We start from the raw sequence: 27,533 nt of genomic DNA on the forward strand, positions 1-27,533 counted from the left end.
TGGGCCATATCTAGCAGAAGAAGGAAACCTTGCACTCTTCTTGTGCTCATTTCCTCATAGAATCATCGAATGGTTTAGGTTGGAAAGGACCTTGAAGATCATCGAGCTCCAACGCCCCTGCCATGGGCAGGAACATCTCCCACTAGATCAGGTTGCCCAAGGCCACATCCAGCCTGGCCTTGAACACCTCCAGGGATGGGGCCTCAACAACCCCTCTGGGAAACCTGTGCCAGTGCCACACCACCCTCAAACTGAAAAACTTCTTCTTAATGTTCAATCTAAACCTGCCCTCTTCCAGTTTAAAGCCATTCTCCCTCATCCTATCGCTACATGCCCCAGTAAAAAGTCCTTCCCCAGCTCTCCTGTAGGCCCCCTTTAGGGACTGGAAGGCCGCAATAAGATCTCCCCGGAGCCTTCTCTTCTCCACGCTGAACAGCCTCAACTCTCTCAGCCTCTCCTCACAGGAGAGGTGCTCCGGCCCTCGGATCATCCTCGTGGCTCTCCTCTGGACACGCTCCAGCAGGTCCATGTCCTTCTTCTGTTGGGGACTTCAGAGCTGGATGCAGTACTCCAGGTGGGGTCTCACGAGAGTGGAGTAGAGGGGCAGAATCACCTCCTTTGACCTGCTGGCCACACTTCTGATGCAGCCCAGGATACGGTTGGTCTTCTGGGCTGTGATCGCACACTGTTGGCTCATGTTGAGCACCCCCAGGTCCTTCTCAGGGCTGCTCTCCAGCCATTCCCCACCGAGCCTGTATTTGTGCTTGGGATTGCCCTCACCCAGATGTAGGACCTCAGATGTGGTTTGACCACATTTCAATGGCATTGTTCTAAGTTCATTACATTAAAAATGCCAAAAAAACGACTACTGAATGATGCATTGAGAATGCGCTTTCAGACTGACGGTTTGGATATGACTTATTACATGGTGTTTTATGTATTTAGACTCCTGTGCAACTTCAGTGTTTCCTGAAAGAAAATTTCAATGAACTCTTGGTTCAACATATTGTAAATATTTTCATGGTTTCACTGTACTACCACCCAGACCTCATGAAAAACTATTTCATGTAGAAAGAAACGTGATCTATTATAGCCAATATTTGAAATCAGCTCCAGAATTGTTTCCACAAAGAATCCAGGAATAACTGGCATGCCCACACACAGAAAAATAAATAGCAATGTATCTTGTAACAAAGTCTAGAGGGAGAATACAAGATGCAAACCAGGAAATATCTATTTAAAAGGGTGACATGACATGTTTGTTGCCCATTAAAAAAATACACCGGCAGACACAATAACTTGGGTTAACATAACTAAATGTAGGTTATTCAAAAACAAGATAACTGCTCATCTTCGACTGCAGAAAACTTTTTCTTTACTATTCTACTCAGTTCGGTCATTTAGTTAGAGCAAATCATATTTCTGGCAGTTTAAAACAACTAATCCATTATTGCATCAAATACTCAAACATCAAACACTGAGCCATGCATTCATAACTTTCATCATTCACAGATCCTAAATAAAGAAACTCCTTCAAGCTAGAACCGCATGCCATCAAATCAAACACCAAAGGGCAAGCAGGCATTGTCTGAAGAGATGTAGAAGACGTGATTCCTGAGAGGAAAAGAAACGATAAAGACAGAATCTGTCCAAACCAATCACTTGTAAAACAAAGCATTGACTCACTGAAGACAAACCACAGTTCACTGCACTTACCCAAAGTACACGACAAACCTTTCTGTCTCTACCCTGTCAACACAGAAAGAAAAAAAGAAAGGGGATGGGGGAAGGAATGAAAGTGCCACTTTCTCGCATTTCAATAATAGTAATCTCAGAAAAGAATAATAATATTAAAAAAAAAAACCACCAACACAAAGCTTTATTTTTTTCCTTTCTAACTGCTAATAATGTTCATTTTATGAGAACCCTACGTGCCTGGAATTTTCCTGTTGACTCATGCTAGCAAGTAGGCAGATCCCATTCGGGAGAAATGACTCCATGACCAATTCAGCATGTCAAGACCTGTTCGTGGTATACCCTACCAATCCCTCCTCCAAGGGCTCCATTACTGCCAGCCTCTGTGCTTGCTCACAACTGCACCGGCAGCCACATTTATAAATAGCCTTTCATGCAAAAAAAAAAAAAAAAAAACCAACAATCTACATGCCTGCCTTCACGATATATTTCATCTATCTGCCAAAGTAATGATAAAAACAGACAAGCACGGTGGAGTTATAACAGGTACATACTAAATACTATTTTGGCACAAAATCACATCAAAATTTATTTTTGATAATTTTTCAGTTAACCAGATTACCAAAGTAAAATACCAATATAAAACTATAGCAAACAAAAACACAAAAATAAGAAAAGAGCATTTGCTAATCTTGAAATTGGTTCTGTTTCGGCCAAGCACTTACAGCAAAACTACCACAACAAGTTAGATGAAAGGGAAGTGTTATTCTGCAACGGCAATCATGCATTTTGACTTTCTTAATCTAAGATAATTATATATTAAATATAAAACCTGTATCTCCTATCAAAATTCCATACACAGATTACCACAGCATTTACAAGATGAAATTCTGACTTTGCTAATCTCAAAAAGAACTCAGATTCCTAATTAAATAGACATAACAGTTCACCCAAAATTTTGAGAACATAAAGCAATACACTTCAAGATACATTCTTTCAAATAGGAGATCTGAGTTAATAGAAATTTCTCATCGATTTCCAGTGAGGCTCAATTTTTAAATACTATATTTTGAGACATTCTCAAAATTGACACATTCTTCCTGCAGAAACATATGCAAGTGTTCCAAAACCATCAAGGTATTAATACAATTAAAAGATTGAGGAGAAAATTCCTGACTTGGTAATGCTAAAATTTAATTCTATCGCTAAGCTGTTGGTAATATAATTTAAGACAGAGAACACAAATGAACCATTACGTTAAGTCAGTTTTTGATACGTATGTACAAGCTTAAGTAGTTAAGACATAATAATTCATCAGAAAGTGAAAGGGCATGCCAGAAGTAAAACCTCTTTCAGCTTCATGAAGTTACACTGCATGAGTCCAAACACAGCTCAGACAAAAAAGCCTGTTAAGACGAACAGAGGGGTAGTGCTAGAATCTAATATTTCGTAACGCACAGTGGCAGCACTGCAGAAATCCAGAGGGTAGCAGAAAGGAAACAGACACAAGGTACCATGAGGTATGCCTCTTCAGCATCTCCAGCTGTTCTTTGAAACAACTGAGAAGACTGGCAACACCTTATATCTTTTAAACAGTCACAGCGCAAATCAGATTAGAATCTAGAGAACGTGCAGGTCAGAAAGCAACTAGCCAGATTCAGCCCATCCACTGCTAAAGGAAACCATTGTTTGGGAGGTTTCTCCATCCAAGTCCCATTTTCAACACTAGGAACGGTTGGGTGATTGATCTGACCATGTTTTCTCTGCATGACTGGCCAGATTGCTATCACTGCTCTGACATAGAAAATGTTGGTTACTATTCAAAAAAGGCACAAAATAGCCTATGCAAAAATGGAATAGAAGCACCTGGGTTTAGGCTTCCAACTCTGAGCTGCTGAATGGTGAGCAATGAACAATAAGATCCCTTGTGTCAACACTCTGAAGTACACACATATAAATTCTTATAAAATCCCTGGAACGGTCACCAGGTGACCTCGTGGCTCAACCTTGGATGTGTCTCCTCGCTGTGGACCTGCCTGGTGATTGCTGGGCTGTGCCTGACAGCAGTGACCATCACCTGGCCTCAACCTGACAAGTGTTCCGGGCCTGACCTGCCCCATCACCATGACTGTGCCTGATGCCCTGGACTGTGGTTTGTCCCGTCACCTGCTCCAGCCTGCTCTCCTGCCTTGCTGGGGTGGTGGGATGGGCCCCTGCCCAACCAGACGCGTTATCAGGCTGGACTCTTGTCTCTATGCCACGCCACAGGCCGCAGGCCACCAGCCATCAGCTCTTCCTACGTGCCCTGATAACATCCAAGAACAATGCTCTGTTCATGTACAGTCCTCTCATCACACAGTAAAGATGTCCGAACTCCCATGGAGTGCACGGGATCAGTTCAGGCCTTTTTCACTCTTTGTGGTATGTGAAACCACCTCTTCAGGCCCTCCTATAACAGTAGTGTGGAAATGGAACAAAAATGGCTATTCAGAACTTCCAAAACTCACTGTTTACCCTGGTGAGGGCATTTAGGAGTAACAATAAAAGTAACAATAAAAGTAAAAGCAGCTCCTTGTACCCAGTTTCTCAGCCATACCAAGGAGCTCCAGCTACTCGAGAGAGCACATGACCAGGAGTAAGGAAATCCCTCTCGCTGGGAGGGCCACTTGCCTCTTTTTCTCCTCAGCTTTGCTTTTCCTGCAAAACGGCTATCAGTGAACGTGAGGTTTCATTTTACCACAGAGGATAAGCCCTGGCAATGTTTATGATGTTAATGTAAGAAACACAATCTCAAACTGTGTAACTGTGTTTTCTGTGGTGAAGCAGCTGTAAAAAAAGCCACTTCCCATATGACAAATCTCATGCCAAATGGCATGTCATTAGGGAAATTCTTTCCTTAAAAAAAAATCTTAATTATTATTTAGCAAGAACTGCAGATTAATTAGGACAACTGACAGAAGCTTCAAAAGGTTTCTTGAACTTTTTCGAGCACATAGTACTACAAAATGAAGAAAGAAGATTTTTGAGTTTAAAGTAACATGGGAATTTCAATGTTATTATGAACTAAATACCACTGCAAATAAAATAATAAATAATAATAATAATAATAATAATAATAATAATAATAATAATAATGCAATGTGGTCAAATTTGATAGCTTTAGACCAAGAATTTGAATCTTGCAGAAAGTGTATGTTTTGAAAGGCAGTTGAGACACTGAATTGTAACTGTGAATCTGTATTGCTGTTACTGTTAAAAACACACCTCTCTGAAAAACTCTCTTTTCTATCAGGGTATCTCAGAAAAGGTGCATTCAGATTGCCTGTGGAATGTTACTCAATTTGCTTCCTAAGCTTGTAGTCAATGTTCTCCCTTTCTTCAATTTTTTCAGGATTATCTACTGATTTAATTAGTGGCAGGACCTAGCTTTAAAGAACAGTATTAAAGTAGGATTTGCCACATCGTAAATTCCACAGTGCGTCTCATTAGAAGGAACACCTTCTCTCCAGGTTTAATCCATGAATTATTTGATTTTGGAGGCTATTTAAATTTTTGTTAGTCATAGCAGGAGATACCTGGTGTTACTATTTTGAAAAGTAATAAAAGCGAGCAGTAGGTGTCCAGCAGCACTCATTTAAACATTTTACTACTATTTTCAAATAACTTTTTCCTCATCAAAACAAAGTCTGATCAAACCCTTGAAGAAAAAGCAAGCCTTTCACACTGAAAGAGTTAATTCATATAGCATCACATGTATTACTTAATAGAAAAATGACTTAAGTAAGGAACATAAGTACAGTTTTGAAACAGCTCCTCTAAACAGTATATTAGTGTTTCTGTGCGTGCCAGTGCAGATGGCAACCCACAACATATAAACACTGCTTGAGCCCTGAATTAAGGACCACGGACCATATGCACTGATTGAAATGGGCCTTCTGTGATTTGTTAATTTTTTGTCATGAAGTAATCTCTTAAACATAAAAATGTTAAAAACTACCAGACATTTCACAAGGAAATAGTCAAACCTATGTTTTGCATTTGCAATTTTTAAAAAATCTATTTTCTAAATTTACTCAAGACAGAATTTCAGCCTATGGAAACTTGTATCGCATCACAGAAATCACTGGAAGAATAAAAAACCCCATGTTGCGTTGCTTCAGTTTTGCTTTTACTGCATATAATAAATGAGATTTAGGTTGTAACATATGTACATGAATGTGCTCTGGCATCCAAAATTATATGAGTCATGACTTAAAAAAAAAATAAATTGAGCATAAGGACTATTTAAATAGCCATCGGTTCATAGGTTATCATTTTCACAAATTGAAATCAATTTATCCGTATATTGCTGTTTGCAGACCCCAAAGTCTGCAAGTTCTCACTCTTGGCATCATTCCTTGGAGAGTGCCCGCACAACCCGCGTGCCCTGGAGGTCCTGGCCCCCGGCTCATTCCAACTGCCAAACTGCGGCAGCTGTGTATCTGCACCTTACTGAGGGGACGGCAACTGCCAGCAGGAGGAAAAAACAACAATCAGATTTTTAATAAATCCGGTTTCTGTTTGTGCTTACCAGGTAAAACGAACAGCCCTAGTATGCATTATATGCTTTCACAAAGCATACACACAATTTCCATGGCCTGTTCCACCTACATTCATCAAGAAGACCCAGGCCTTTTCTTTCTCATACAGATTTCACTACAGGCATCTGGCTTTATTTATGTGTGGTCTCAACTCAGGCCTATTCAGATATGGGCAGGCATTCAAACTGAAGCTGCTCCTAAAAAAAGAACATATGAAGAAGCTTCAGCAGATACAGGATTGTCTTGCTTCTGTATCACTCATCAGTCTTCTTTGAAAGAGTGTTCTTCATGATATACGTTGGCCTCCATTTTGTGGACAGAATTCAGAGTTATTTTTAATACCTACGGCCTACAGACAAAGGCCATAGAGCAAGGAAGAAAATAGTATTTTTAATGGCTTGGAAAGTTTCTTTTATAGTTATGGATGCAATCAAAGCTCGTTTAAATTATAAACTGCCTTAACAACACCACTGAGTTGTAAATAATACATCCTTGTCAGAACTAATTGTTTTTATTATTTTATCCATGCTATCACTAATTGCAATAAATAGAATGCTTATGAACATATTTCGATGTCTATAGTTTCATTAAAGTTCTTACATGCTCTATTTTCCTACTGACTTATGCTACAATTTATAGAACAGTACAAGCAAATCCACAGCACAGTGCATCTTTGTTTTCCTGCTAATTCACTACTGCTGTGCGGTGCTGGCTGCCAGCCTTGGAAACCAAAATCTTCTGTTCATCCAGAAAATACAAACTATGCAGAAAGCAATAGCACAAGCTGACACACATAACCCTGCCAGTATCCTTCAACCCTGATTTGAAGAGTCATCTCCAGTACTGAAAGGATGATCTTCGCAGTCATTCCATTCTTGGCTTCTGCTAATGCTGAAGTTGCCAAATTTCACTCATAGCCTTGAGGGATGCTATCCAGGTCTGGAGAAAAGTTCAGATTTTACCTCCTTCATGTTTTCTTCTTTTTCCCGGCCAGACCACCTGTTCCTTACCTCACTCTCTGACCTCGCCAAGTGTGGGGAAGATGCCTACCGCTGGCGCGCTTTTTACCAGCCACTTCATGGCCAGCAGAACCTGCCACTCTCACCATAAACAGTGAAAGCAGAGCAGTGGTTACGTTTGTTCAGTTGCCAGTTCAATCCTCATCGCAGTCGTCGTTTTCAAGGCACAGCCTAGGGTTACTACGCAGAGTAAGTGGCAGACAGCTGTAGTTACACACACCTGCGGAGCCGTCAGAACTTAAAAAATTAACCTTTTACACTGTCCACTTCCTCTACCTACCTATTTGTTTCCTACCCTTCTACTTTGATCTTTTGGCCACCTTACACAACTTCTTCACAACTTTGATCATCACTTCTAATCTTAGTTTCTCGCTTTGTGCCAGAGACTCTAGTAAATTTGAAGGAATTGAGGAATCAGTTTCATCCACAGGGAGGAAAGCAGAGAACCGCTTGCAACATTCTCCATTTGTTCTTGTCTTGAACAGGACTGCGGATGCAGTGAGTAGCCACAGTAGAATGAAATAACCCGTTCTGCACTAGATGCATCCACCAGCCAGCTTCTACAGGAGCAGGCCAGTCCTGCAATGGAATAACATCTTTCCTGTATGACAGAATGATGCTCAAAAAACATGCTTTCCAAAACAGGATCAGTAACAGCTTGAGGAGCTGGTTGCTGGTTTGCTAGTATGCAATCGCCATGCGTATCCAGTGTTGAAGCTCCCAAGATCTAGTTTGCACTCCCTATATAGGACAACAATACTTCTGCATAAGGTAAGGACTGTGTAAGCAGTAAATGTTCAATGTGGATGCTGCTGCTGGCAGACCCCTATTAACACGTTTCCAGAAAAGGTGGAAAAATGTACCTTAGACTAATAGGATGTAGTGGAAGTGTTGGTATTTCCAAACTATATATAAAACTCAGTTGTTGGAAGCAGGACAGAGGACATAGCCAAGATTCTCCTGTTAGTAAATCAAAGTGGGAATACACTCTTGGATATGGACTAATTTAAGTATTCTGAGTATTGTTCACAGATAATAGTATCTCCTGAGGTCCCTTACAGCCTTAATTATCCTAGAATCCGTATCTCCTGCAGAAGGGAGACTACAACACTGTGCTTCAGAATCACCATTGCTCTCTGTAGCCAAAGAGTGTGGTAATGGTCACACTGGGCTGTTTTGGAAGCCAGGAGTTGTGATGGAAGTATCTAACGATCAAGAGCAAACAATACTGAACATGCAGATCAAACAAATAAAAAGTTGATCTAATTCTGCAATGACACCCTAGCTATAAACCTTCTTCTGGCAGAAACAGAAGACTACTCTTCACTATAGTTTTCCCAATTATCTCACTAAATATTACTTTTCGGAAAAGATATGCATTATAACCAAGAGCTATAACTAAAGATCAAAGCTGAAAGAACTTTCTAAATAGCATATATTACTCTTATCAAAATATAAGCAAAATTAATTCATTAAATAATAAATACAACACAGTGTCTTATATTGATCTCTAGTCAAAGAAGAATCCATACACAGTCTGAATCAAGGCCCTAATATTCCTTCAGGCCCTTCATTCCTTATCAACCCAATACAGGCAATACCTCCTAATTAGTACTGTGCTAAATTGTTATCTATAAATTGAGTGTTGCAACTGATACATATGAATAGAGATTAGGGTACAATACCTGTCCAAAGTCAATAACACAGTTTCATTCATTTCAGGTATATCATCGGCTTTAACAGTAATGTTGATTGTCGTATCACTTTGTCCAGATAAGAAAACAACGGAGCCATTAAAAGGACTTATATCATCATGTGTTACTGCCTTTTGATTGAGACCAGAGGGTTTCAAACTCCAAAACACAGTTGCTTGACCATCGGTCCCATCTCGATGCAGTGCAATGGAAACCTATGGAACACGAGTCTCTTGTGACTTATAAAACTAGATGCAAAAACAATTACCTCCCGTCAAATTACTATTTGAATAAGAGCCTCAAAATGTTGAACTTGGTTTTTTACTCATACCTGTGTAGAAGATATGAAATCAAAGGTGGTATATCCACAAAAGTACCTAATGAATCTTATCCTTTTAGCCATTTATCAGTTATATACTTAAACAGTGGAGATGACATTATTAATGCCACAAATCACTAAGCAACCATAAACACGAAAAGCCTTCTATGACTAATTTAATCGGTGCCCACCTCATCAAGACACAATCTAGGTTTTAAATGTATCTACCCTAATTTTAATCTGGTTGTCATAGTACAGTGCCAATCTGTACTCTGCTTAAGCTTTAAGCAGTTTTAATCTGAGAACAGGAAACGAGTTATCTGATTCAGGAGTTGGGGAAAGATTCAGTGGAGACAACTGGGGAAAAAAGGGATAATATAGGAAAAGAAAGCATTTAAATTAAAGTTTCTCCAGCTGGAACTAAAGCACTCAGATGGATGTCAATGCTTTTGAAAATGCTTCTTTGCGTTCTCAGAAACCTAAAAAAGCATAATTGTTTGTAAAGGCACCCAGGGAGCCAAATTATATGTTCACATGTAAGTCAGCCAGCTACAAGACACACAGACATTTCCATGAAACAGAGGAGCGATATCAGTCCTACTTTGCAGTTGGTGAGAGAGACAAAAGCTGTCTGCAGCATCTTTTGTTCCGTGTGAGCATCAAGACATAACCAGTTTTAGATGCTTACAGAGAAAGCCAAGATCAACCTCACTTTTCTGATAACAACTAACACATAATTTCAGACCTTAGTTTTACAGGCACTTTTTTGCCCTTTTTTTTTCTTTTTTTTAAAGCCAAGGAATATTTGGGAAGGATTTTCCTCATATTAATTTTCAAATGCTACACTGAATATAGCAAACTTTGCTTTCTCCAAGTAAATTTTCCATATTAAGGGACAATATAAAAAGGTTTACTTACCACTGTAGCAGGAGATTCTTCGGGCTCAGAAAGAATAATTGGAAGATTGCTAATAAAGCCTATTTCTCCATTTGCAATATCTGGAGTAATCCTCAGAGAAATATTTCGAATCTCACCTAATCTGGGACTCACAGGTGGGACTAGAGGAATTCTATTCACCAGCTCAACTTTTTCCAGCTGCAGGAAAAAGTAAGAAAAAATTAAGAAATGAGAAGCCTTAGTACCAAATTGAATCAATTCTGACTTTTCAGAGTATGTTTCATACGGGGGGGAGAAAAACATCTCCAGAACAAATTTCTCTTACTGGCAATATTGCTGTTATGGAAATTTGTAAGGAGAAGTGTTAAAGAAATTAAGTGGATACTGTTGAGCTTTGAATAGTATACCTCTCAAACGAATCATGTTCATGTACACAATTAGATGTACATAGAAGCAGAATGAACCTTCTAGACTGGCTAATTCATTATTAGACCTATGAATAACAGTACTGATTTGACAAGTGCCCCAAGCTAACTTCATTTTTCTGTGCCATGCATTGATAAAAATCTGCTGAAGTCACTGGAACCATAATAATTTATAGCCTCTGATGAAGCCAAAGAATGAGCCAATCTTCTTTCCTCTCTCATACAACTTTAGGGACTTCTCTATTTATAATAACTAATACATTAGAATTGCATTCAGAATTGAAAATCAGTACAGTATTTCGATACTGTAGTCTCCTCTCATGTTCCCTATTGCTGATGGATTGTTGAAAGTAAGAAGAAACAGAAAAATGTTTACCCTTTCTTTGACTGGGATGTATCACTCATTAAACCCAGCAGCAGTACTGACGTAGTACAGAAAGCAGGACTTGTCTGTTAAATATTTCTTTCAAATATAATTTATGCCATGCAATTCTGTCTACATGCATCACTATAATAAATGTTCCTATCGATGATTTGCACATACTTCTGCAAGCACTTCACTGCAGCATGAGCCCTCAACGACCACCACCGTTAACTCCCACAAGGATGCCTTCTGCTTGGAGTTATCAGATGTTATCAAGCAGTAAGGTTTTATTGGAGTGGAGGGGAAAGTGGCCTTATTTAAATGCACGTAGTGATCACAAATCACCGTTTCAACTGGTGATTTTTAAAGTCCTTCAATTCATAAAACCAATCTATATAAAATACTTGGGCTGCATCATATTTTTTTTCCACCATTGTTTGAGTAACGCACAAAAAATATTCATGCACATTTTATTTGTTGATAGATGGAACTGTTTTACAAATACTGTATTCAGTAAATGATTCTCAACCAACACCAGTTATTTACTGAGAATCTGAGGAACAGATGGTGGGACTATTTGTTTCACTTGTTTTCTAAGCTATATTTAAGAGTCGGCCCCGATCTTGCAATTAACAATATGCAGGTGGACCATTGTGCAGTTGTTAGCTCAGTAAAGTTTCTGAAATATTACACAGCTGAAACAATTCATTTCGTTAAGTGCTTCTGATCCTGCATAGTAACTTTGAGATAAAACCAGCAATTAAGGGTTTTTTTTTTTCATCCAGCGTTTCGTCATAAAACAAATCAGTTCATGAGAAGAAAAGAATGCATTGTGAATTGAATAATAATGACGAGTAGTTTATCAAATTAGTTAATCTTCCCATCCATACCAAAAACTTCAGACTACAGTAGGTTATTTAATTGAAGATGTCACTGAAGAATGTTAATCTCACTTTTCCAGTTCCTCTATCCATTCTCTAGTTGTGTTTAAGCTTCATTTCCTCCTCCACTCCTCCTCCCCTGATTCCTGAGTTGGTCCTTTATTGTGCCTAGTACAAACTCTGTAATCTTCTCATTCTAAACATGTTCACTGAGATTATCGTTTATTCACAAGGTAGAAGGATTGTCATAGTGATAAATAGGGGCATTTTTCTTCCTCCTCTACGAGTTTCTAAATGAATTTTCTGTGCTGGAAAGCCCCTCAGATTTTGTTTATTCAAACAAAAAGATTTTTATGGTTCATGGAGAAAGTACAGAGCATTCACCACCCTACTCCCTCCCTCTGCCCCCCCCCCCCCCCCCCCCTCGCCTCCCTGGAATCCGCAGTTTGAAAAGCCGGGCAAAGTGCCTGCATTCTGAAATACTTATCATATGTGTGTCTTGTCCATAGTCCACTTTGCAATGTTATTTACAGTGTATCATTTTAAAAGGGCTTGGAATTAAATATTTCAATTCTTCTGTAGATCTTTTGGATCCTGTGCAGATGTAAAACATACCAACCTATTCCAGTACCCCAGAACGCAATTCCCTGTCTAACTGTGAATGCATACTAGTAAAGCAATAACACAATTCTGGCAAGGATTTTTTTTCTCTCTTTTTTTTCTTTTTTTTTTTTTTTTTTTTAAGAGAACGTGCGGAGAAGGAGGTGGAGGGAAGAAATCTTTTTGAGCTCCCAGAAGTGATTAATACATCTTCATTAGACTGTGACTTAAAGACAAACCCCGGCAAATTCTAAATCTATGGATTTAATATCAACATCTTCATTTGAAAACTCTAAAGACATCTGACTTAAAATTAAAAAAAATTAAAAGGAACTAAGAAATGCCTCTAAAGGAAAAATGGCTGTCTGATTTGTGCTTTGGATGTGCCAAGTCATCCCTTTTAGTACCAAGATCTCTACCTGGGCTCTTCCTCCCAGAGGACCAGAGTGGCATAGTTAACTACAGGAACTAGAGATGATGGGGCAGTCTTAACTGCAGATGAGAAAATAATCATAACAAATACTGATGACAATGCCCAGGATCTTCCACAGCACTATATCTGAACAATATCTTGTTAAAATGTAAGCAAACTTGGTTTTCTGCAGTGAAAAATGAAAGCCCTCTTTGGAAAGTGGAAATTCCATCTTTAAATATTTTTGCTGAAAATCCAGTTTTCTGTCAAAACCAGTTTTAGTGAATTTTTCTAGCCAGTTTGAATTAGCAATGACAGAAGTTCCCTTCTTACAAACTCAGACAGAAAAAAAAAAAAAAAAAAAAAAAAAAAAAAGACGAAAAAACCCCCAAAGGGTAGCAAGGAACACTATACAGAAAACTGAAAAAAAAATGTAAATTCTCTGGCCAAATTCATACATAAATGAAAAAAAATATAAGTTCAGCTATTTAAAGTTTATATTTACTTGCTTGTAATTTCTAAAATTTTTCGTGCTTCTGTAATTCAATTTTAAGAACCTTAATTTGGTTAAACTGAAAGCCAAGGGCTAGACCAAGAAACATACCTCAAAACGTAACTAACTTCTGCAACATTGATCTCAATTTGTTAAATTCCATGATTAATACCTGAATCTTCGTACAACAGTATATTTTTTCAAAAATGATGTAATTAGTAAATAATAATTAGCAATAGAGTTCTTCATGGCATGCTTATGGAAGCTGTCTCTAAGTAAGAAAATTTTCTTAGCTACAGAGCTAATAACTTTTTCCTTTCTTTCTTTCTTTCTTTCTTTCTTTCTTTCTTTCTTTCTTTCCTTCTTTCTTTCTTTCCTTTCTTTCTTTTTTAAGAGGTAGTGTCATTCTAGTTAAATTAAATGGGAAGGAGCCACTACTAAATTATATCCTTTATGTTACATGAGCTAAAAAAAACCCCAAAACACAACTGAGATACCTGTATGAGGAAATGAGCCCCATTTTGAAGAAATGCATCATTTCTTATCGGTATATTTAAAGTGTCTTGTGTTTTTCCTTCTGGAAACATGAGAATGCTTCTTCTAGACATATTCAGAATGCCATCTTTCGCTCTCTCAGGATCCAGAGCTCCAGCTGGAATATACAGTGCAGTATAAACCAACTGCACATCTCCAACTGTTCCCCTCTCCCTTGAAAAACTCAAGGATAAAAAGCGTCCCATTGGATTACTTTCAATCTTCTGATTCTCCAAAGGATAAAATTTTATCAGGCCATAAACATCGTCACTGTCCTGAATGTAAAACAGAAGCTGCAAAACAGAAAACAGCATCACTCTCTCCGTGCTACACTTACTCTATGCTACAGTTGTGCTTTCACAAACGCACGTCCCGACTGTCACCATACATTTTTCTCCTTAGTGAACTGGCACTCAAGAAAGAAATCAGATTGACAGCCCCAAAGCATTCTTTGTACACGAGCAGCACAGCACCGACTGCGGCAACTTTCCCACTACGCATCATCCATCTGCCAGAATGAGCTCTGAACAACGCATTTTTTGGTTCAGCAGCCGACGTGAATAATTTAAAAACGTTACAGATTGTGATAAATTTCATTTTATTCCCCAAGTTCATTCCAACCATTTTTTTGAGAAAGATAAAGTAGGGACCTGAGCCACAGAACTGCCAGGAACGCTAACCAGCCTTTATTTAACAGTTCAGAGGTCACATTCTTAATCACCAACCCCTCCTCCTGAAGCTGTTACTCTGTGTAAGACATTCCAATAATCATTAAGACAGCAAGTGAGCAAGGGAAAACAACATTCCTGCCTTCTCTTAGCAAGCAGCCACTCAAGACAGCATTTATGCGATCCCACGTATGCGGGGAATAATCTAAGATGAACGCTACCACATTAAAAAGGTCTATACTATACCAATCCCAAAACTTTGGATATGGCTCTATATACTAAGATTATATTCTGGATTAATTTGTTTGATTTATATTCAAGATCAAACCCTTTAGCTAGTTTGGCCAAACAATCAATGTTACCAAAACTGGTAAAGCCCCTAATAATTACCTATTGTTACCTTCTCCAAAAGAATTTTAGAAGTAAACTTACCTCAGAGGGTTCACTGACTTCTGCGCCCCCCTGTATAGTATGAGCTAAGAGTTTCAGAAGATAGGGCTCTGCCTCTTCCGGCGTATCATCATTAATAATGTTCAGAGGGAGCGTTACCAGCATCTGTCCTTGATCGAAACATATCTCCCCACTCTCTGGGACGAGGTCTGCGGTCACAGGGGAGGGATCGCTGCTATTTCGGGTTATAACCCAGGTAACGGAAACGTTTCCATGTGTTCCACCATTTCTTACAATTGTGATCCCTTCAAACCTACGGTTTTGAATGAAAATAGAAACCCACGATATAAAATTATAACTGATATTGGCTTGCTTAGTTATCGACTCCCTCAAAGATTTCCACTGACTTCAGTGGAATAAATGTTAACTGCTGCAACTGCCATTTGAGTCAGGGCTTAAAGGCTGTGAAATCTTAACACACAGGCAAGGCTTTTTTTAGAGTGCTTATTCATGAGCTCTCTGTAACGTCTCTGAAGATATTTGTTTGAACTTATTTTCTTTACAGTGAGGAAGATGCTGAGAAGTCAAGATTTGGCATGTTTTACATTTGTCTCGAGAAACATATGTCAAATCTCAGAACAGTTTTTCCTGATTAACTTTCTACACCGTTTTATAAACTGTATCAAGACACAGTTGTCAGGCAAGAACATTTAAATAATGATTCTGAATGAACTATTTGCCTCTGTACTGAAATATTAAGTTATCGATATTTATGATACTGGAAACGTCATGTTTCCTGCACCTGACAAGCACATGACTGCAACAAAACGTCTGGGCATCATGACTTAGAAAAATTTAGAGAGCAAGATTTATTTCTTTAGTCTGCATAAGAAGAAAAGATGAATACTGAAGTGCTGGGCTCTACATACTGTAAAATATTCTTTCTAAATTTTTCATAGCATAATAGCTTGATGCTTTACCTGCTTCTCTGGGGATGAACTACCATCAGTAGCTAGCAGTGGACATTTTTTATTGAGACTGTCAATACAGTGTCTCAGTCCGGCTGGTAAAATTTGTACAAAGCTTTGATTTTAATCTCTCTGTAAAATTACAAACATCTAACTTATTTTTAAGCTTAAGGTAAGTATTTCATGGGAGACACTCAACAGCTTTTTTTTTTTTTTTTTTTAACCAGAGACTGATTTTATATATAGTACATGCAAAGATGTAACAGGAAAGGGAGCCAGAAATCTGTTTCCCACTTGTATGAACTAGCATGTGGCAGCATCATGACTTCATTGATCCTGCCCTTAGATTAAGGGTTTTTCAGTATTCTGGTAATGTAAATAAATATTTACAGTTTTTACATACAGTTCATAAATATTAAAGTATTTCCTGCATAGTTAGACATTCCCACTTCCTTGAATCCTTTGTAGATACAGTTGATAATAATAACGCCACACTAAGTGATTTCTACATTATATTTTCAGTAGTGATTTTATAATTATTTTCAATGAAATCCTAAAGATGCTTAACAATGCCAAACAAATCTCTTAAACTGACTAGAGAGTAGATTTGAACATCTGTAGTACCTTGAGACGTGGTCCTCATCAATGATAACAGTCTGAGCAAACAGGATACTGTTGATTGACAGCACTCCATAGGGTTTATCGTTCGGTTGGATGGTGACGTGAACAACAGATGGATTAACCAAAACAGCATCTCCCTGCAAAGTGTCCTTAAGAAGCATAATCTGAAAGGTCTCAGCAATTTCCGGTATGGCATCATCAAGGATCTTAAATTTCATATACCGTTCATGAACTAGAGGTGGGAAGACAATAGTTGTATTTGGCTGTAGATCTAGGAAGTCTACATTAAGCTGTGCATGTGCTGTTGAATTCCCAGTTACGATGGCGTAACTGACAGAGACTTCATCTTCATCAGGTCCAACCAATTGTCCGCTGACATCCTTACCACGGACCACTTGAATTGTTACCACATCAGCTTCCTCAGGCACCATATAAGCACTCTGAACAAAACGCACAGGACTGTCATTTTTCTTAATATTAATCTGAACAGAATTTTTTGTGGTGTTGACTTCAGCCCCTCCCTCCACGCTCCTCAGATGAACAACAAACAACTCATCATTTTCAGGTATCTGGAAAAATAATATTAGCAACGGGGTGTAAGTCGCATTTCAAATACAGGCAGAACACTCTTACTGAGAAACACGTTTTATACATTTTGCAGAAGAGGGAAATAATACAAACTTGACAGTGCGTTCCATATTAAAACAAACAGGTCAGAAGTCTTGCTTTTAACTTTGGCCGAAAATCCCTTCTCAAAATCTAATGTTTCCTCTTTCTAAAACATACTTCTGTGCTCTGGCAATATGAAGAAGTGTGGAAACCAAAACAAAAACTAGGCAAGAATCAGAAAAAGCTGGGTCTTTACAACTTGAGACTTTGAGGACATCCAATATCCCAGTTATTTAGATTTACATCTTGATTTTCTGATGTTGATACTGATTAACTCCTATGCATGCCTGAGATAATGCAGGAACAACTTGAGGACACAACCCACCTTGGCCCATCCATTCCTATACACCTGGAAAAGGAAAACTTCCTACGTTCAGAGACACCCACATCCCCGGGGAAAATTTCTGTCCCAGATCTGAGAAAGTGTCTCCTGGTGCTTAGCAATTGGCTTTGGCATTTCTACAAGATGACTGTTCAAAATTACATTTTACTTTTAGCTACATGTTCTCCAATAACTGATGCAGAAGAATAAAGAATGGCTTATAAATTACAGAAATTAAAGATGAGACTTTTGCTTTAGATATTGCTACATTTTATTCCCCAAACATTGATCCACTAAACCTATTTAACTGAAAAATAAGAGTATTTTCTTAACACATGTAGGTAAAAAGTAAATTATTTATGATCTTTGCATCTCATCCTTGCTGTGGACTCCTGGAAGCTAGTATTATTTGCTTCTGAGAGGAATTCCAGGACAAAATTACTTATTTTTTGCCAATGGCAATACTCTCTTATAAAGTTGACAAATCCTTTTCATGCACTTGTGTTTATTGAGCTAAGAAAGTTCTGAAAACCCTGCTGTCCGGTATTTCTTCTCTTTCAGGCTCCTTTGTTAATTGGCCACCCTCGGAACCTTTTCTTGGGCTAAGACATTGGCTATGCAACTGCCTTTATAGCTGATGCCAATTCTGTCCCTTGTTTTGCTCGTAGCACTTAAACTTGCATAATATTGTTGACTGATGGAGGTTTTTTTGTCAACATGAGATCTAGAAGTTCTCCGTCACCTCTCTCCTACACTGAGATACAACACAGTTATGTCTTGTTAGAATAGATGCTACCTCATGTTTTGTTCAGGTCACTAATTAATATACCATCTTGCAACATAAAAATAAACATTTAAGAGAGTCGAAATGTCTTGTAGTTTGCATCTTAGTACCTCATATAAATGGGACATTCTGGAGTTCATAATGGCATCATGACTGACCAGGAAAAAATACAGCTGAACTTCAAAGACAACAATATAAAGGATCTCCAGTGCTGCCTCGCCTCTTTCATTTTCTCTTAACAAAGTTTACATTATTCCTCACTAAAAAGGAAATTTATACAATAAAAGTACTATAAATGTCATGGTGTGGAGATCAGATCTGCAATCCCCTAATTTCTGTAGGAAGAGTGCCACCCAATTCAGAAAAATACTTGTTTTGCTGTCTTTTCTATCTTTAGATCTGAAAAGCTCTAAGTTCTGAGACCAACATGGGATTCTTGTGAATTCCTTCACCGTCACCATCAATAAAGGTTTTTTACACAAAATTAATCTTTCACATACGCCTGTGAAAGTCTTTCACCGAGTGGACCATCCACACCTGTACAGATCAACCTTTGAGGAACAGAACTTTCACAGCATTTCTCAGAGGGATAAAAAACCACCACATCTTCCCCAAAAGGCTAAAGATTTCTTTCTGTGTATAAGTCACAGAAGTATTACATCTAATATGAAGGAGATGTTTCTATACACCAGTCTGACACAGTCCCTTAACACTGAAAATATCAGTACATATGTGGAAGCCCACTTCCTGTAACTAAGAGAAATATGCAAAAAATTGCTTTAAAGTTGCCCACTTCTGAGACAAGCACTGTTCTACTATTTTCTTGTGAATTTCCTTATTAAGTTTTTCTATATCATGTTTATTTATTTTGGTGCCTCTATTTTCCTTCTCATCCCTGTTATAAATTAAAAAAAAAAAAAAAAAACCAGAAAAAAAAGAAAAGAAAAGTGAAAATCACAAATTGAAAAGCAGAATAATATTTTTTGATTACTGTCAAATAGAAAGAAAGGCTCACAACATATAATTATTTTTTTTAAAGACCAATCCAAATATTGACAACATTTAATTATCACCTAGTGTTCATGTTCTTCACAAGATTGACTGTTTCTTTTAGGAATCTTATCTATTTTTAGAAGTATTTTTTAAAATACGTTTCTACCCTGAAAAGTATCTATCTAAAAACATATAAACTTTTTCAATCTAGTTTTTGTCTGTGAATGTTCAATGTGTTATATTCTTTCTTTAGTGGCAAACAACATGTCTGCTCTTCACATGAATGAGAGCCAATCAAGTTAACAAAGAATAAACTGGATTCTTCAGCATTGTTAACTGAAGGCAGAGGAGCTGCACAGGCACTACTGAGGATGTACTCCACGATGTATCATATAAGCAATGTTATGATTGGGTTCCTTTTGCCTAAACAACTAACAAAGACTAAAAGGAGAGCCTGAGTTCATTATGGAAACATAACCTGTATCGGCAAGGCAGATAATTAGGGAAAAGCAGAGCACATCTCAAAAGAAATACAGGGAAGTTAAATATAGAAAGGACGGTCTAATAGATAAACTTAGATCTGCTTCAAGAACATCACCCTTGGCCATACCACAAGGACCTCAGTATTCCATCTGAAAAAAAGAGTATAATATTCTCCTTATTCCATTTCCTTATTTCCATATTATTTATATATGTTCTGCAGCAGCACCTAACAGGTCTAGTCAGAGCAGCCAGGATATGTTCAGAAACTAAAAATATTCACTGATGAGAATTACAAAGGTAGAATTAGAAGGAGTAAAAATGAGAGCTCATAGATCCAAAACTTAACATCACTTCATTAAGCAGAAGCACTTTTAACCTTATTTAAACCAAAGATTTTTGTGGCTTACTATAAGTCTCTCCAGAACAGCAGTTAACCTTCTACGTGTTCAAAACAACAATGAAGTCAGGTTGTTCATACCTGGTCATCAAGCACTGTTAAATTATAAATCAGCATTGATTTTCCAGGGGTAAACGTAATATTTCCCCTAGCTGGACTTAAATCTTCTTCAGCTGGGTTTGGTCCATCTTCTATCTGCAAAGAATTGATTTTTAAGGTAAGAGATATAAAAAAACAGGAATACTAACCTAGTACAAGTATAATAATCAATATACAGTGTGCAACACGCATAACAAATGACAGTCTATTGAGTCACGTCCTGCACACAGGCACACACATTCAGTTCTGAAAATTTATTTTCAGGCAGATGGAGTAAGCCAGAGTAACCACTCTGAAAAAATTACATATTGCCAGAAAAAGAGGAAGAAACCTACTTCCATGTAAGCCTATAAGGACTCTTCGGTATTTACTGATGCATAGCTGACTCACATAACAGAAAGGACATTCATTCTAATTTGATTTAAAACCCTAATATTTCATAATAAGTTCCAAGACAAAATAATAGCAGTTACTGGGTTTGTGTCCTCTCTGTCTTGACTTGTGAGATTAAGGATATTACATCTAATAGTGAAACCTAAAAGACTAGGAAGCCACTTAGAAGCAATATGGGGATTTTTTTTTTAGAAAATCTTGTAAATTTTTTTCAACATGTGTATTTAAACTACACTGTGAAATGGACCTGATTAATTGTGCAGATAGTAAAATTATAGGACCTTAAAACAGAATCTCATTCTGTACTTTAACTATAAATGCTACACTTAGTATGCAATAAAATCCAGTATAAATCTTTTCAGATTTTGACAGATTGTCAAAAATTGTAATTTGTCTGGATTATACCCTTGATACTGTGTAAGACCAGACAAATGATAAAGAAATATCCATATGAAAGCACTTCTGTATAAAGTATGTAATAGAATCTGAGCTAGATAAGAAAAAAAAAAAAAAAAACAAACCAAAAAAAAAACCCAAAAAACAATAAAGGCAATAACTGTATCACATTCAAATTAAGTACAGAAATAACAGCCTAAGTATTCAACGTGAGTGGTTGAGTTTCTGGGGATTCAAAGTGTTGTCTTACAGATACAGAATTTCACTAAATACTGAGCTCTCATACGTACACATTCAAAGTTGGCACAAGCATTACTCACATATTTATTTGTAAAATATAGATAAATTTCATGAAATAGTAAATAAGGCATTTCTTACACACTTAATAGACATTGTTTTCTAGTAAAACCAACTGCTGCCTCAAATATCTTCCTAAATGATAAAGCATACCGCTTTCTCTAACATCTTTTAATTTATCCTCAAACTGAACAGTCAGATAATTACAATACTTTTCACTTGGCAGGTAATATCTTTCCATTTTATGAAACAGATTTAGCAAAAGTAGACATAGGTATTTTCCCCCTCTTCCACTTTAATAAACACTTTCATAAGTTATAGCCTCACAGTTTCATCCAACAGACTGAGGTATGAAGCCTTTTCGATAAACTCACCTCAAAAGTTACGATGACCGTCCCATAGGTCCCCCTCTCCCTAATTAGAGTGAGAGGCACAAATTCATTTCTGCCCCTGGGCTCATTCACTGTGATTAAGGCAGACTAATGAGGAAGAAAAGGGACAGGCAATCAGGCACAGATCAAATATCACAGCAGAAGGAAGAAACTGTTGCCATAGAAATACCAAACTCCCACAGACAAGTTAATCCAATCTGGAAACCAGTCCACCCATGGCATACATTTCCTAGCAACCAATTAGTTCAGCTAATAAAAAGCTTGAAAGATTTCAGATAAAAAAATTATCATAAGTTATGCAAATAGGGTGGGGGTTGTTTTGTAAATTAAGGTAGTCAATACACACAAAGCAATGGCATACTAGCACTGGTATTTGTAGGATCGCCTAACCCTGTTAATTATAGGTTTTCTCCATTAAAAAGTCATTTATTAGATAGCTAGCTGCAAACAGTCTGTCTGTCAAACTGTTGTAGGTGTAAGATTTCAAGGAATTGCACTAATACAGGGACCAGCATGGCTTAGTACTGTGGTGCTACAAACTCCTCATGTTTTTGTGCTTTATTCAGGGAAGTCCTCTACAAAAATTATATTGCCATAATAATTAGCAATAAGCTATAGCTTCTGTTTCTACTAGCACGACCTCTGTATTACTGCAAATATCCTCCACACCACTAGAGTCACACCAGTGTCTTATCACTGAAGGTGTTATTCAACGCATATTCCACGGTAGTGTTCTCTCGGTTTGAGAGTCAAATATAAAATTGCTCACTAAAGATGGGAAAATGTGAATATCCTCAAGACTTCTAAATCACATCCTTAACTCCTCGCTTCTTCTATACTATATTAACATTGTGACTTATAGATGAAGGGCAGTGAGACTGAACAATTTTTTTGAAGTTTTATGTTTAAGATGAGCAGCATAGATATTCCTCCAAGTGTGAGGGTCTCAGGCTACGTCTCAACACCTAAAAGCATATAAAAGTATTAAAGCCGTATATATGTATGAATTACATACATATGTATGAATTACCTCTAGAGATGTTTTCAAGGATGTAACTCAGCATTAGTTTTCAAGGGATTCAGTTGAAAACTAACCAGCACCTTTGAAAATTTCACCTTTATGCTTTCTAAAATTTTCACATATACCATATAAAAAGCCATACCATGTTAAAAGAAATTATTCCAAAGGCATTGTCATTTGATAAGATCGTTACAGTGACAGATTTGGGTGAGCCAAGCTTTATCCTTGCAGACGGTTTCTAAAATTAACAAAACAAAATAAGATAGTAAATATGGTGATGGGTAAAAAATACACATTTTGATTTTACTGTCTCTTAAGAGTAGATATTCGCCAATGACAAATTGTATGTCTCTTTATTATATAGTACAATGGAAATTATTTAAAGCAATAGAATGCGCCAAAATAATTCTTAATTACTGAGGAAATACACGCTATACAGTCAACTACAAAGTGCTTGAAACAAACTTTGTAAATGATTAATCACAGTTTGGCAATCCATTAATGACACCATAGCAAGAGGGAACCAGGTATGAAGCGTGTAGCACTGACAGGAACTCGCAAGTTGCCCTTTTTTTCCTAACATTTGTATAAAACTGAAACGTTGAAACTATTATACTGAGATACCAGATAAAGGAAACAAATCTTAGCAGTGTTGTAAAAATGAGCTACTACATTTACAACTGAAAGGAAGAAAGAAGGGAAAACATGCATTTTTATATTGACTGCAAACGTCCCCTGGGATGTGTAATAATTGGGAATAAAACATAAAATTTATCTTTACTGAACTGACATCAAGCTTAGTTACGACTGTTACCTAAAAAAAAAAAAGTGAATGCGAACTCCTCTGCTGTAGCATGACCCTTGCGAGACAGGACAATATCAAGAGAGCTACTGACAAGTATTTAAACATTTTTTTGCTTGTTTTTAGGTAAGTCCCGTTTACCCTCTGTTTTGGAAGGACCGGAAGTCATCCTCTCTCTTTTGCTACTTCCCCTCTCTCTTCCAGGCATGGTCTATGCAGGAAGAGAGGAAAGGGGGACAGCCTCTGCGCAATCTAACTCTTTTGGGCTCTGGTACACCTTCAAATGTCCACAGCCAAATGCAGTGCCCGCTGAAGGTCCAGACTGTGTCAAAACTGCACAGCAACATCACACAGAGACACCCGCAGGAATGGCGCAACCTCCCAAAGAGCAGTAAGCACCGTCCCGGCTACTCTCCAAATTTTAGTTCTCACCTATTAGGGTTCAGTCTCACAAGCAGTACGACTGCATTGAAATCTATGGAATATCGTTAATTTATGTCAGATTACCCACCATTTTCTGGGGAACAGATAAGTTGAACAACTGAGACTTACTGGTAGTGTCAAGTGAAATGTGAATGTCTCATCAGCCTCTGGAAGATCATCATCACACACAGATATATACACTGTTCGGTTTGTTTCTGTATCAGGTATAAATGCAGCTGCGTATGTGTCAAAAAAGTCCCCTGTGTTTTCTCCATCAATCTGCAATAAATACACAATTGAATGCCACTTCCTTCTTCCTCCACTGCCTTCTACAATACTATTCTGGACTCATTTAACAGACTTCATACACTCTTCTTTGCACATAATTTTTCCCACAATTTCCCCTGCTGTCATACAGTTCTTTCTGGACAGAAGGTATAGATAATATCTCCTTGTATCCACGCTGAGTAACCGGGAACAAAAAAAACACCAAACAAAACAAACACTACACTTTATTCAGAACCATTTATGACTCCCTTCCTTGCAACTGGGTATGTTTTGCATAATGCGCCATATAGCCAAGGGTTTTTTTAATGGAAAAGCTATTCCCAGCACAGATCTGTATACGCCATAATACCCTACCTGAGTTAAACTTACCTTCAGAGCTAACTGCCCTCTGCCCTCCTGTCTCACTCTAGGGACTAGAAGGAGCCTACGCATTTAACCAAGACTAACAGTTTAATTGCCAAAGTTGGCAAGAGGAATTCTACACTGAACAGCCCTGCTTTCATTTCAGTCAACAAAAGAAAATCCCCCCGATTCTACTGTAAGCAAGGTGGTTAGAAGAGAGATTACAAAGGCAGCAGTGCCAAGACTATGGTTAAGTTTAGAGCTGGGAGCTGAGACTAAATGGAGAGAAGCAACGGAACCAGCACAGCTGCTGCACCTGAACCGACCATCCTCACGGGCACTGAAGGTTTGAATGAACCACTGTGAAAAAAGCTATTCTTCATTCAAGTGGTGCTCCCAGGGGCCAGTACTGGGGCCAGTCCTGTTCAATATGTTCATCAATGACCTGGATGAAGGGATGGAGTGTACCATCAGCAAGTTTGTTGATGACACAGAACTGGGAGGAGTGGCTCACGTGAAGGAAGGCAGTGCCACCACTCAGTGTGACCTGGACAGGCTGGAGATTTGGCAGAGAGAAACCTTATGAAATTCAACAAAGGCAAGTGTAGGGTCCTGCACCTGGGGAGGAATAACCCCCTGCACCAGTACAGGTTGGGGGATGACCTGCTGGAGAGCAGCTCTGTGGAAAGAGACCCAGGAGTCCTGGTGGACAACAGGATGCCCACGAGCCAGCAATGTGCCCTGGTGGCCAAGAAGGTGAATGGCATCCTGAGGGGCATCAAGAAGAGTAAATATCTTCCTAAAAAGTGCTCAAAATATTCATGTTAGAAACAAAATCTGGGATTTCATATATTAGGAAGAAATTTTTAACAATGAGGGGGGTGAGCCCCTGGCGCAGGCTGCCCAGAGAAGTTGTGGCTGCCCCATCCCTGGAGGTGTTCAAGGCCGGGTTGGATGGGGCTTGGAGTGACCTGGTCTAGTGGGAGGTGTCCCTGCCCGGGGCAGGAGGGTTGGCACTAGATTATCTTTAAGGTCCCTTCCAATCTAAACCATTCTATGATTCTAGGATTCTATGAATTGCAGAATCTGGAAAAGGGAAAATGGCTATATATATCCACATTTTCCGTATGAACTCGCAGCCACAATCAAAATCAAACAAGCATATCATTTTGAACTTCTACCTGAGCAGCAGGAGCTGGGGCCTTGAGGAGATGTTTATACCGTTATGTTGAAACCATTGACGCGGCCAGCAGGAATCCACTCAGTTACAGAAATCAGGTGTTGCTTCTTCAAAGTGAAGCATTGTCCCCGTGAAATATCACCCTCCTTCTCACTGGCTTGTTAAAACCACAGGCAACGTTCAAAACTTCAGAAAGATATTAATATTTACTGAAAATATAACTGGCATAGTTTCTTACCGACACAATTGCTGTGATGTTAGCAGGCTTCCCTGTCCTCTCAATTACAAGACGTATAACAGTTGTACTTGTTTCATTAACTACAAATTCTGTTTGCCCACTGAACTTCACTTCTGTTTCTCCAGATGTGAAATGAATGAGTAATGCTAAAAGCAAATAAACTAATAAAGAAGCAGAGGGCATCCCTATAGAAAAAGAAAAGAATAATTAAAAATAAATTGTGAATCTAAAATATATAAAACATTACCGGTCTACCTTACCAATCCAGTCACCCCTTCCCAACCCTTCAAATAATGTGATTATCTTGCGAGCTTCAGAAATGAGATGAAAACATGCACAGGTCTCAGCTATACTCGAGTCAGATAACGTAATTATCATCTATACCTAACTCTATTTTCAAAATTTTCATCTATTGATTTTCTAGACAATATTTACCAACTTTTTTCAAGTGGAGCAATAAGCAACATCTTTTAAGAAAAAACAATGACATTGCCACAACTGTTATAATTTCCAACCACCAAAAAAATTAGCTTAAAGGTTGACAGTTCTATTTCCATTTTCTTTGCTCTCTTGGTTGTCTTTAAAAACAAACATGAACTGGCAAGAAGGGTGAAGGGCTGGATGTTTGCAGTCATCTCATAGATCATCTTCTGACATCTTATGGACCACAAAATGTTCTTAAACATTGCCATATTTACTTGAGATTCTTTTCACTGCTTCTCTTATCCCATGATTCTTTCATGTTTTCTTGTGACGGAGAATGGCATATTTTAATGCCATTGTAACATTTGTTCAGCCAGACCTTTGTTTTTATTTGTTTCTGCACAATGTCTACTTTTCTTTTCTGTCAGGGTAAGACAATTCAAAACTAAGGTGGTTTATTTCTCTTGCATCAGAGTCCAGTTCTGCAATGTAAAATACGAGTTTAAGTTCCACTGAAGTCATCAGGTGTTGATACTGTGAAAGATGCATTTTTAAGAGGCTCTGGCACAACAAATTGGAAACAGCTGCTATAATATGCAGAGGCTCATACTGCACAGAGCTGACCAGAACCGAAAACTTGGATGCTGGATGAAGCAGATTTCTGTCATAAAGATCCGCGCAATTTTTGAACAAACCAAGAGATCCAAGTTGTACTCTAACAGCAAAAAGCATTACAGCATGGATCGTTAATGGAATTGGTTCTTTCAGCAAGTTTCTTTTAATCTGTAGTCACTATTTTATAATGTTACTTTTTAAAATTTCTGTACAAAAGATACAAACAGTATTTGTGTAATTACACATATAAATAAAACACCACTTTGCTTAAAATTATGCTTCCCAGCGCTCTGCTTATCAGACAAATCTGGTCAATGACGGTTGCATGAACTGTGCAGAACTTATTACATCAATATTTGCATATCAATAACATTTAAGCTCAGCCACATTTGCAAAGCACTTGTTTTCATTATTTA

At 38.0% G+C, this 27,533-nt stretch overlaps 1 protein-coding gene across 1 annotated transcript in view; it reads right to left on the reverse strand.

Moving 5' to 3' along the window:
- ADGRV1 (adhesion G protein-coupled receptor V1) overlaps nucleotides 1-26,262 on the reverse strand; it is a gene marked incomplete at its 5' end in the record, with an annotated part of 274,932 nt that extends 248,670 nt beyond the window's left edge. The window contains 11 exons of the mRNA XM_082496974.1: nucleotides 1,717-1,749; nucleotides 8,980-9,203; nucleotides 10,226-10,402; nucleotides 13,877-14,206; nucleotides 15,014-15,284; nucleotides 16,564-17,129; nucleotides 20,290-20,403; nucleotides 21,768-21,872; nucleotides 22,949-23,044; nucleotides 24,161-24,310; nucleotides 26,080-26,262. Coding sequence (XP_082353100.1) covers nucleotides 1,717-1,749; nucleotides 8,980-9,203; nucleotides 10,226-10,402; nucleotides 13,877-14,206; nucleotides 15,014-15,284; nucleotides 16,564-17,129; nucleotides 20,290-20,403; nucleotides 21,768-21,872; nucleotides 22,949-23,044; nucleotides 24,161-24,310; nucleotides 26,080-26,262 — 2,249 coding nt within the window. The remainder of the gene's footprint in view (nucleotides 1-1,716; nucleotides 1,750-8,979; nucleotides 9,204-10,225; nucleotides 10,403-13,876; nucleotides 14,207-15,013; nucleotides 15,285-16,563; nucleotides 17,130-20,289; nucleotides 20,404-21,767; nucleotides 21,873-22,948; nucleotides 23,045-24,160; nucleotides 24,311-26,079) is intronic.
- Between the last annotated feature and the right edge of the window lie 1,271 nt (nucleotides 26,263-27,533).

This window comes from Vanellus vanellus (genome assembly GCF_965231255.1).
Source record: "Vanellus vanellus genome assembly, chromosome: Z".
Classification (NCBI taxonomy): domain Eukaryota; kingdom Metazoa; phylum Chordata; class Aves; order Charadriiformes; family Charadriidae; genus Vanellus; species Vanellus vanellus.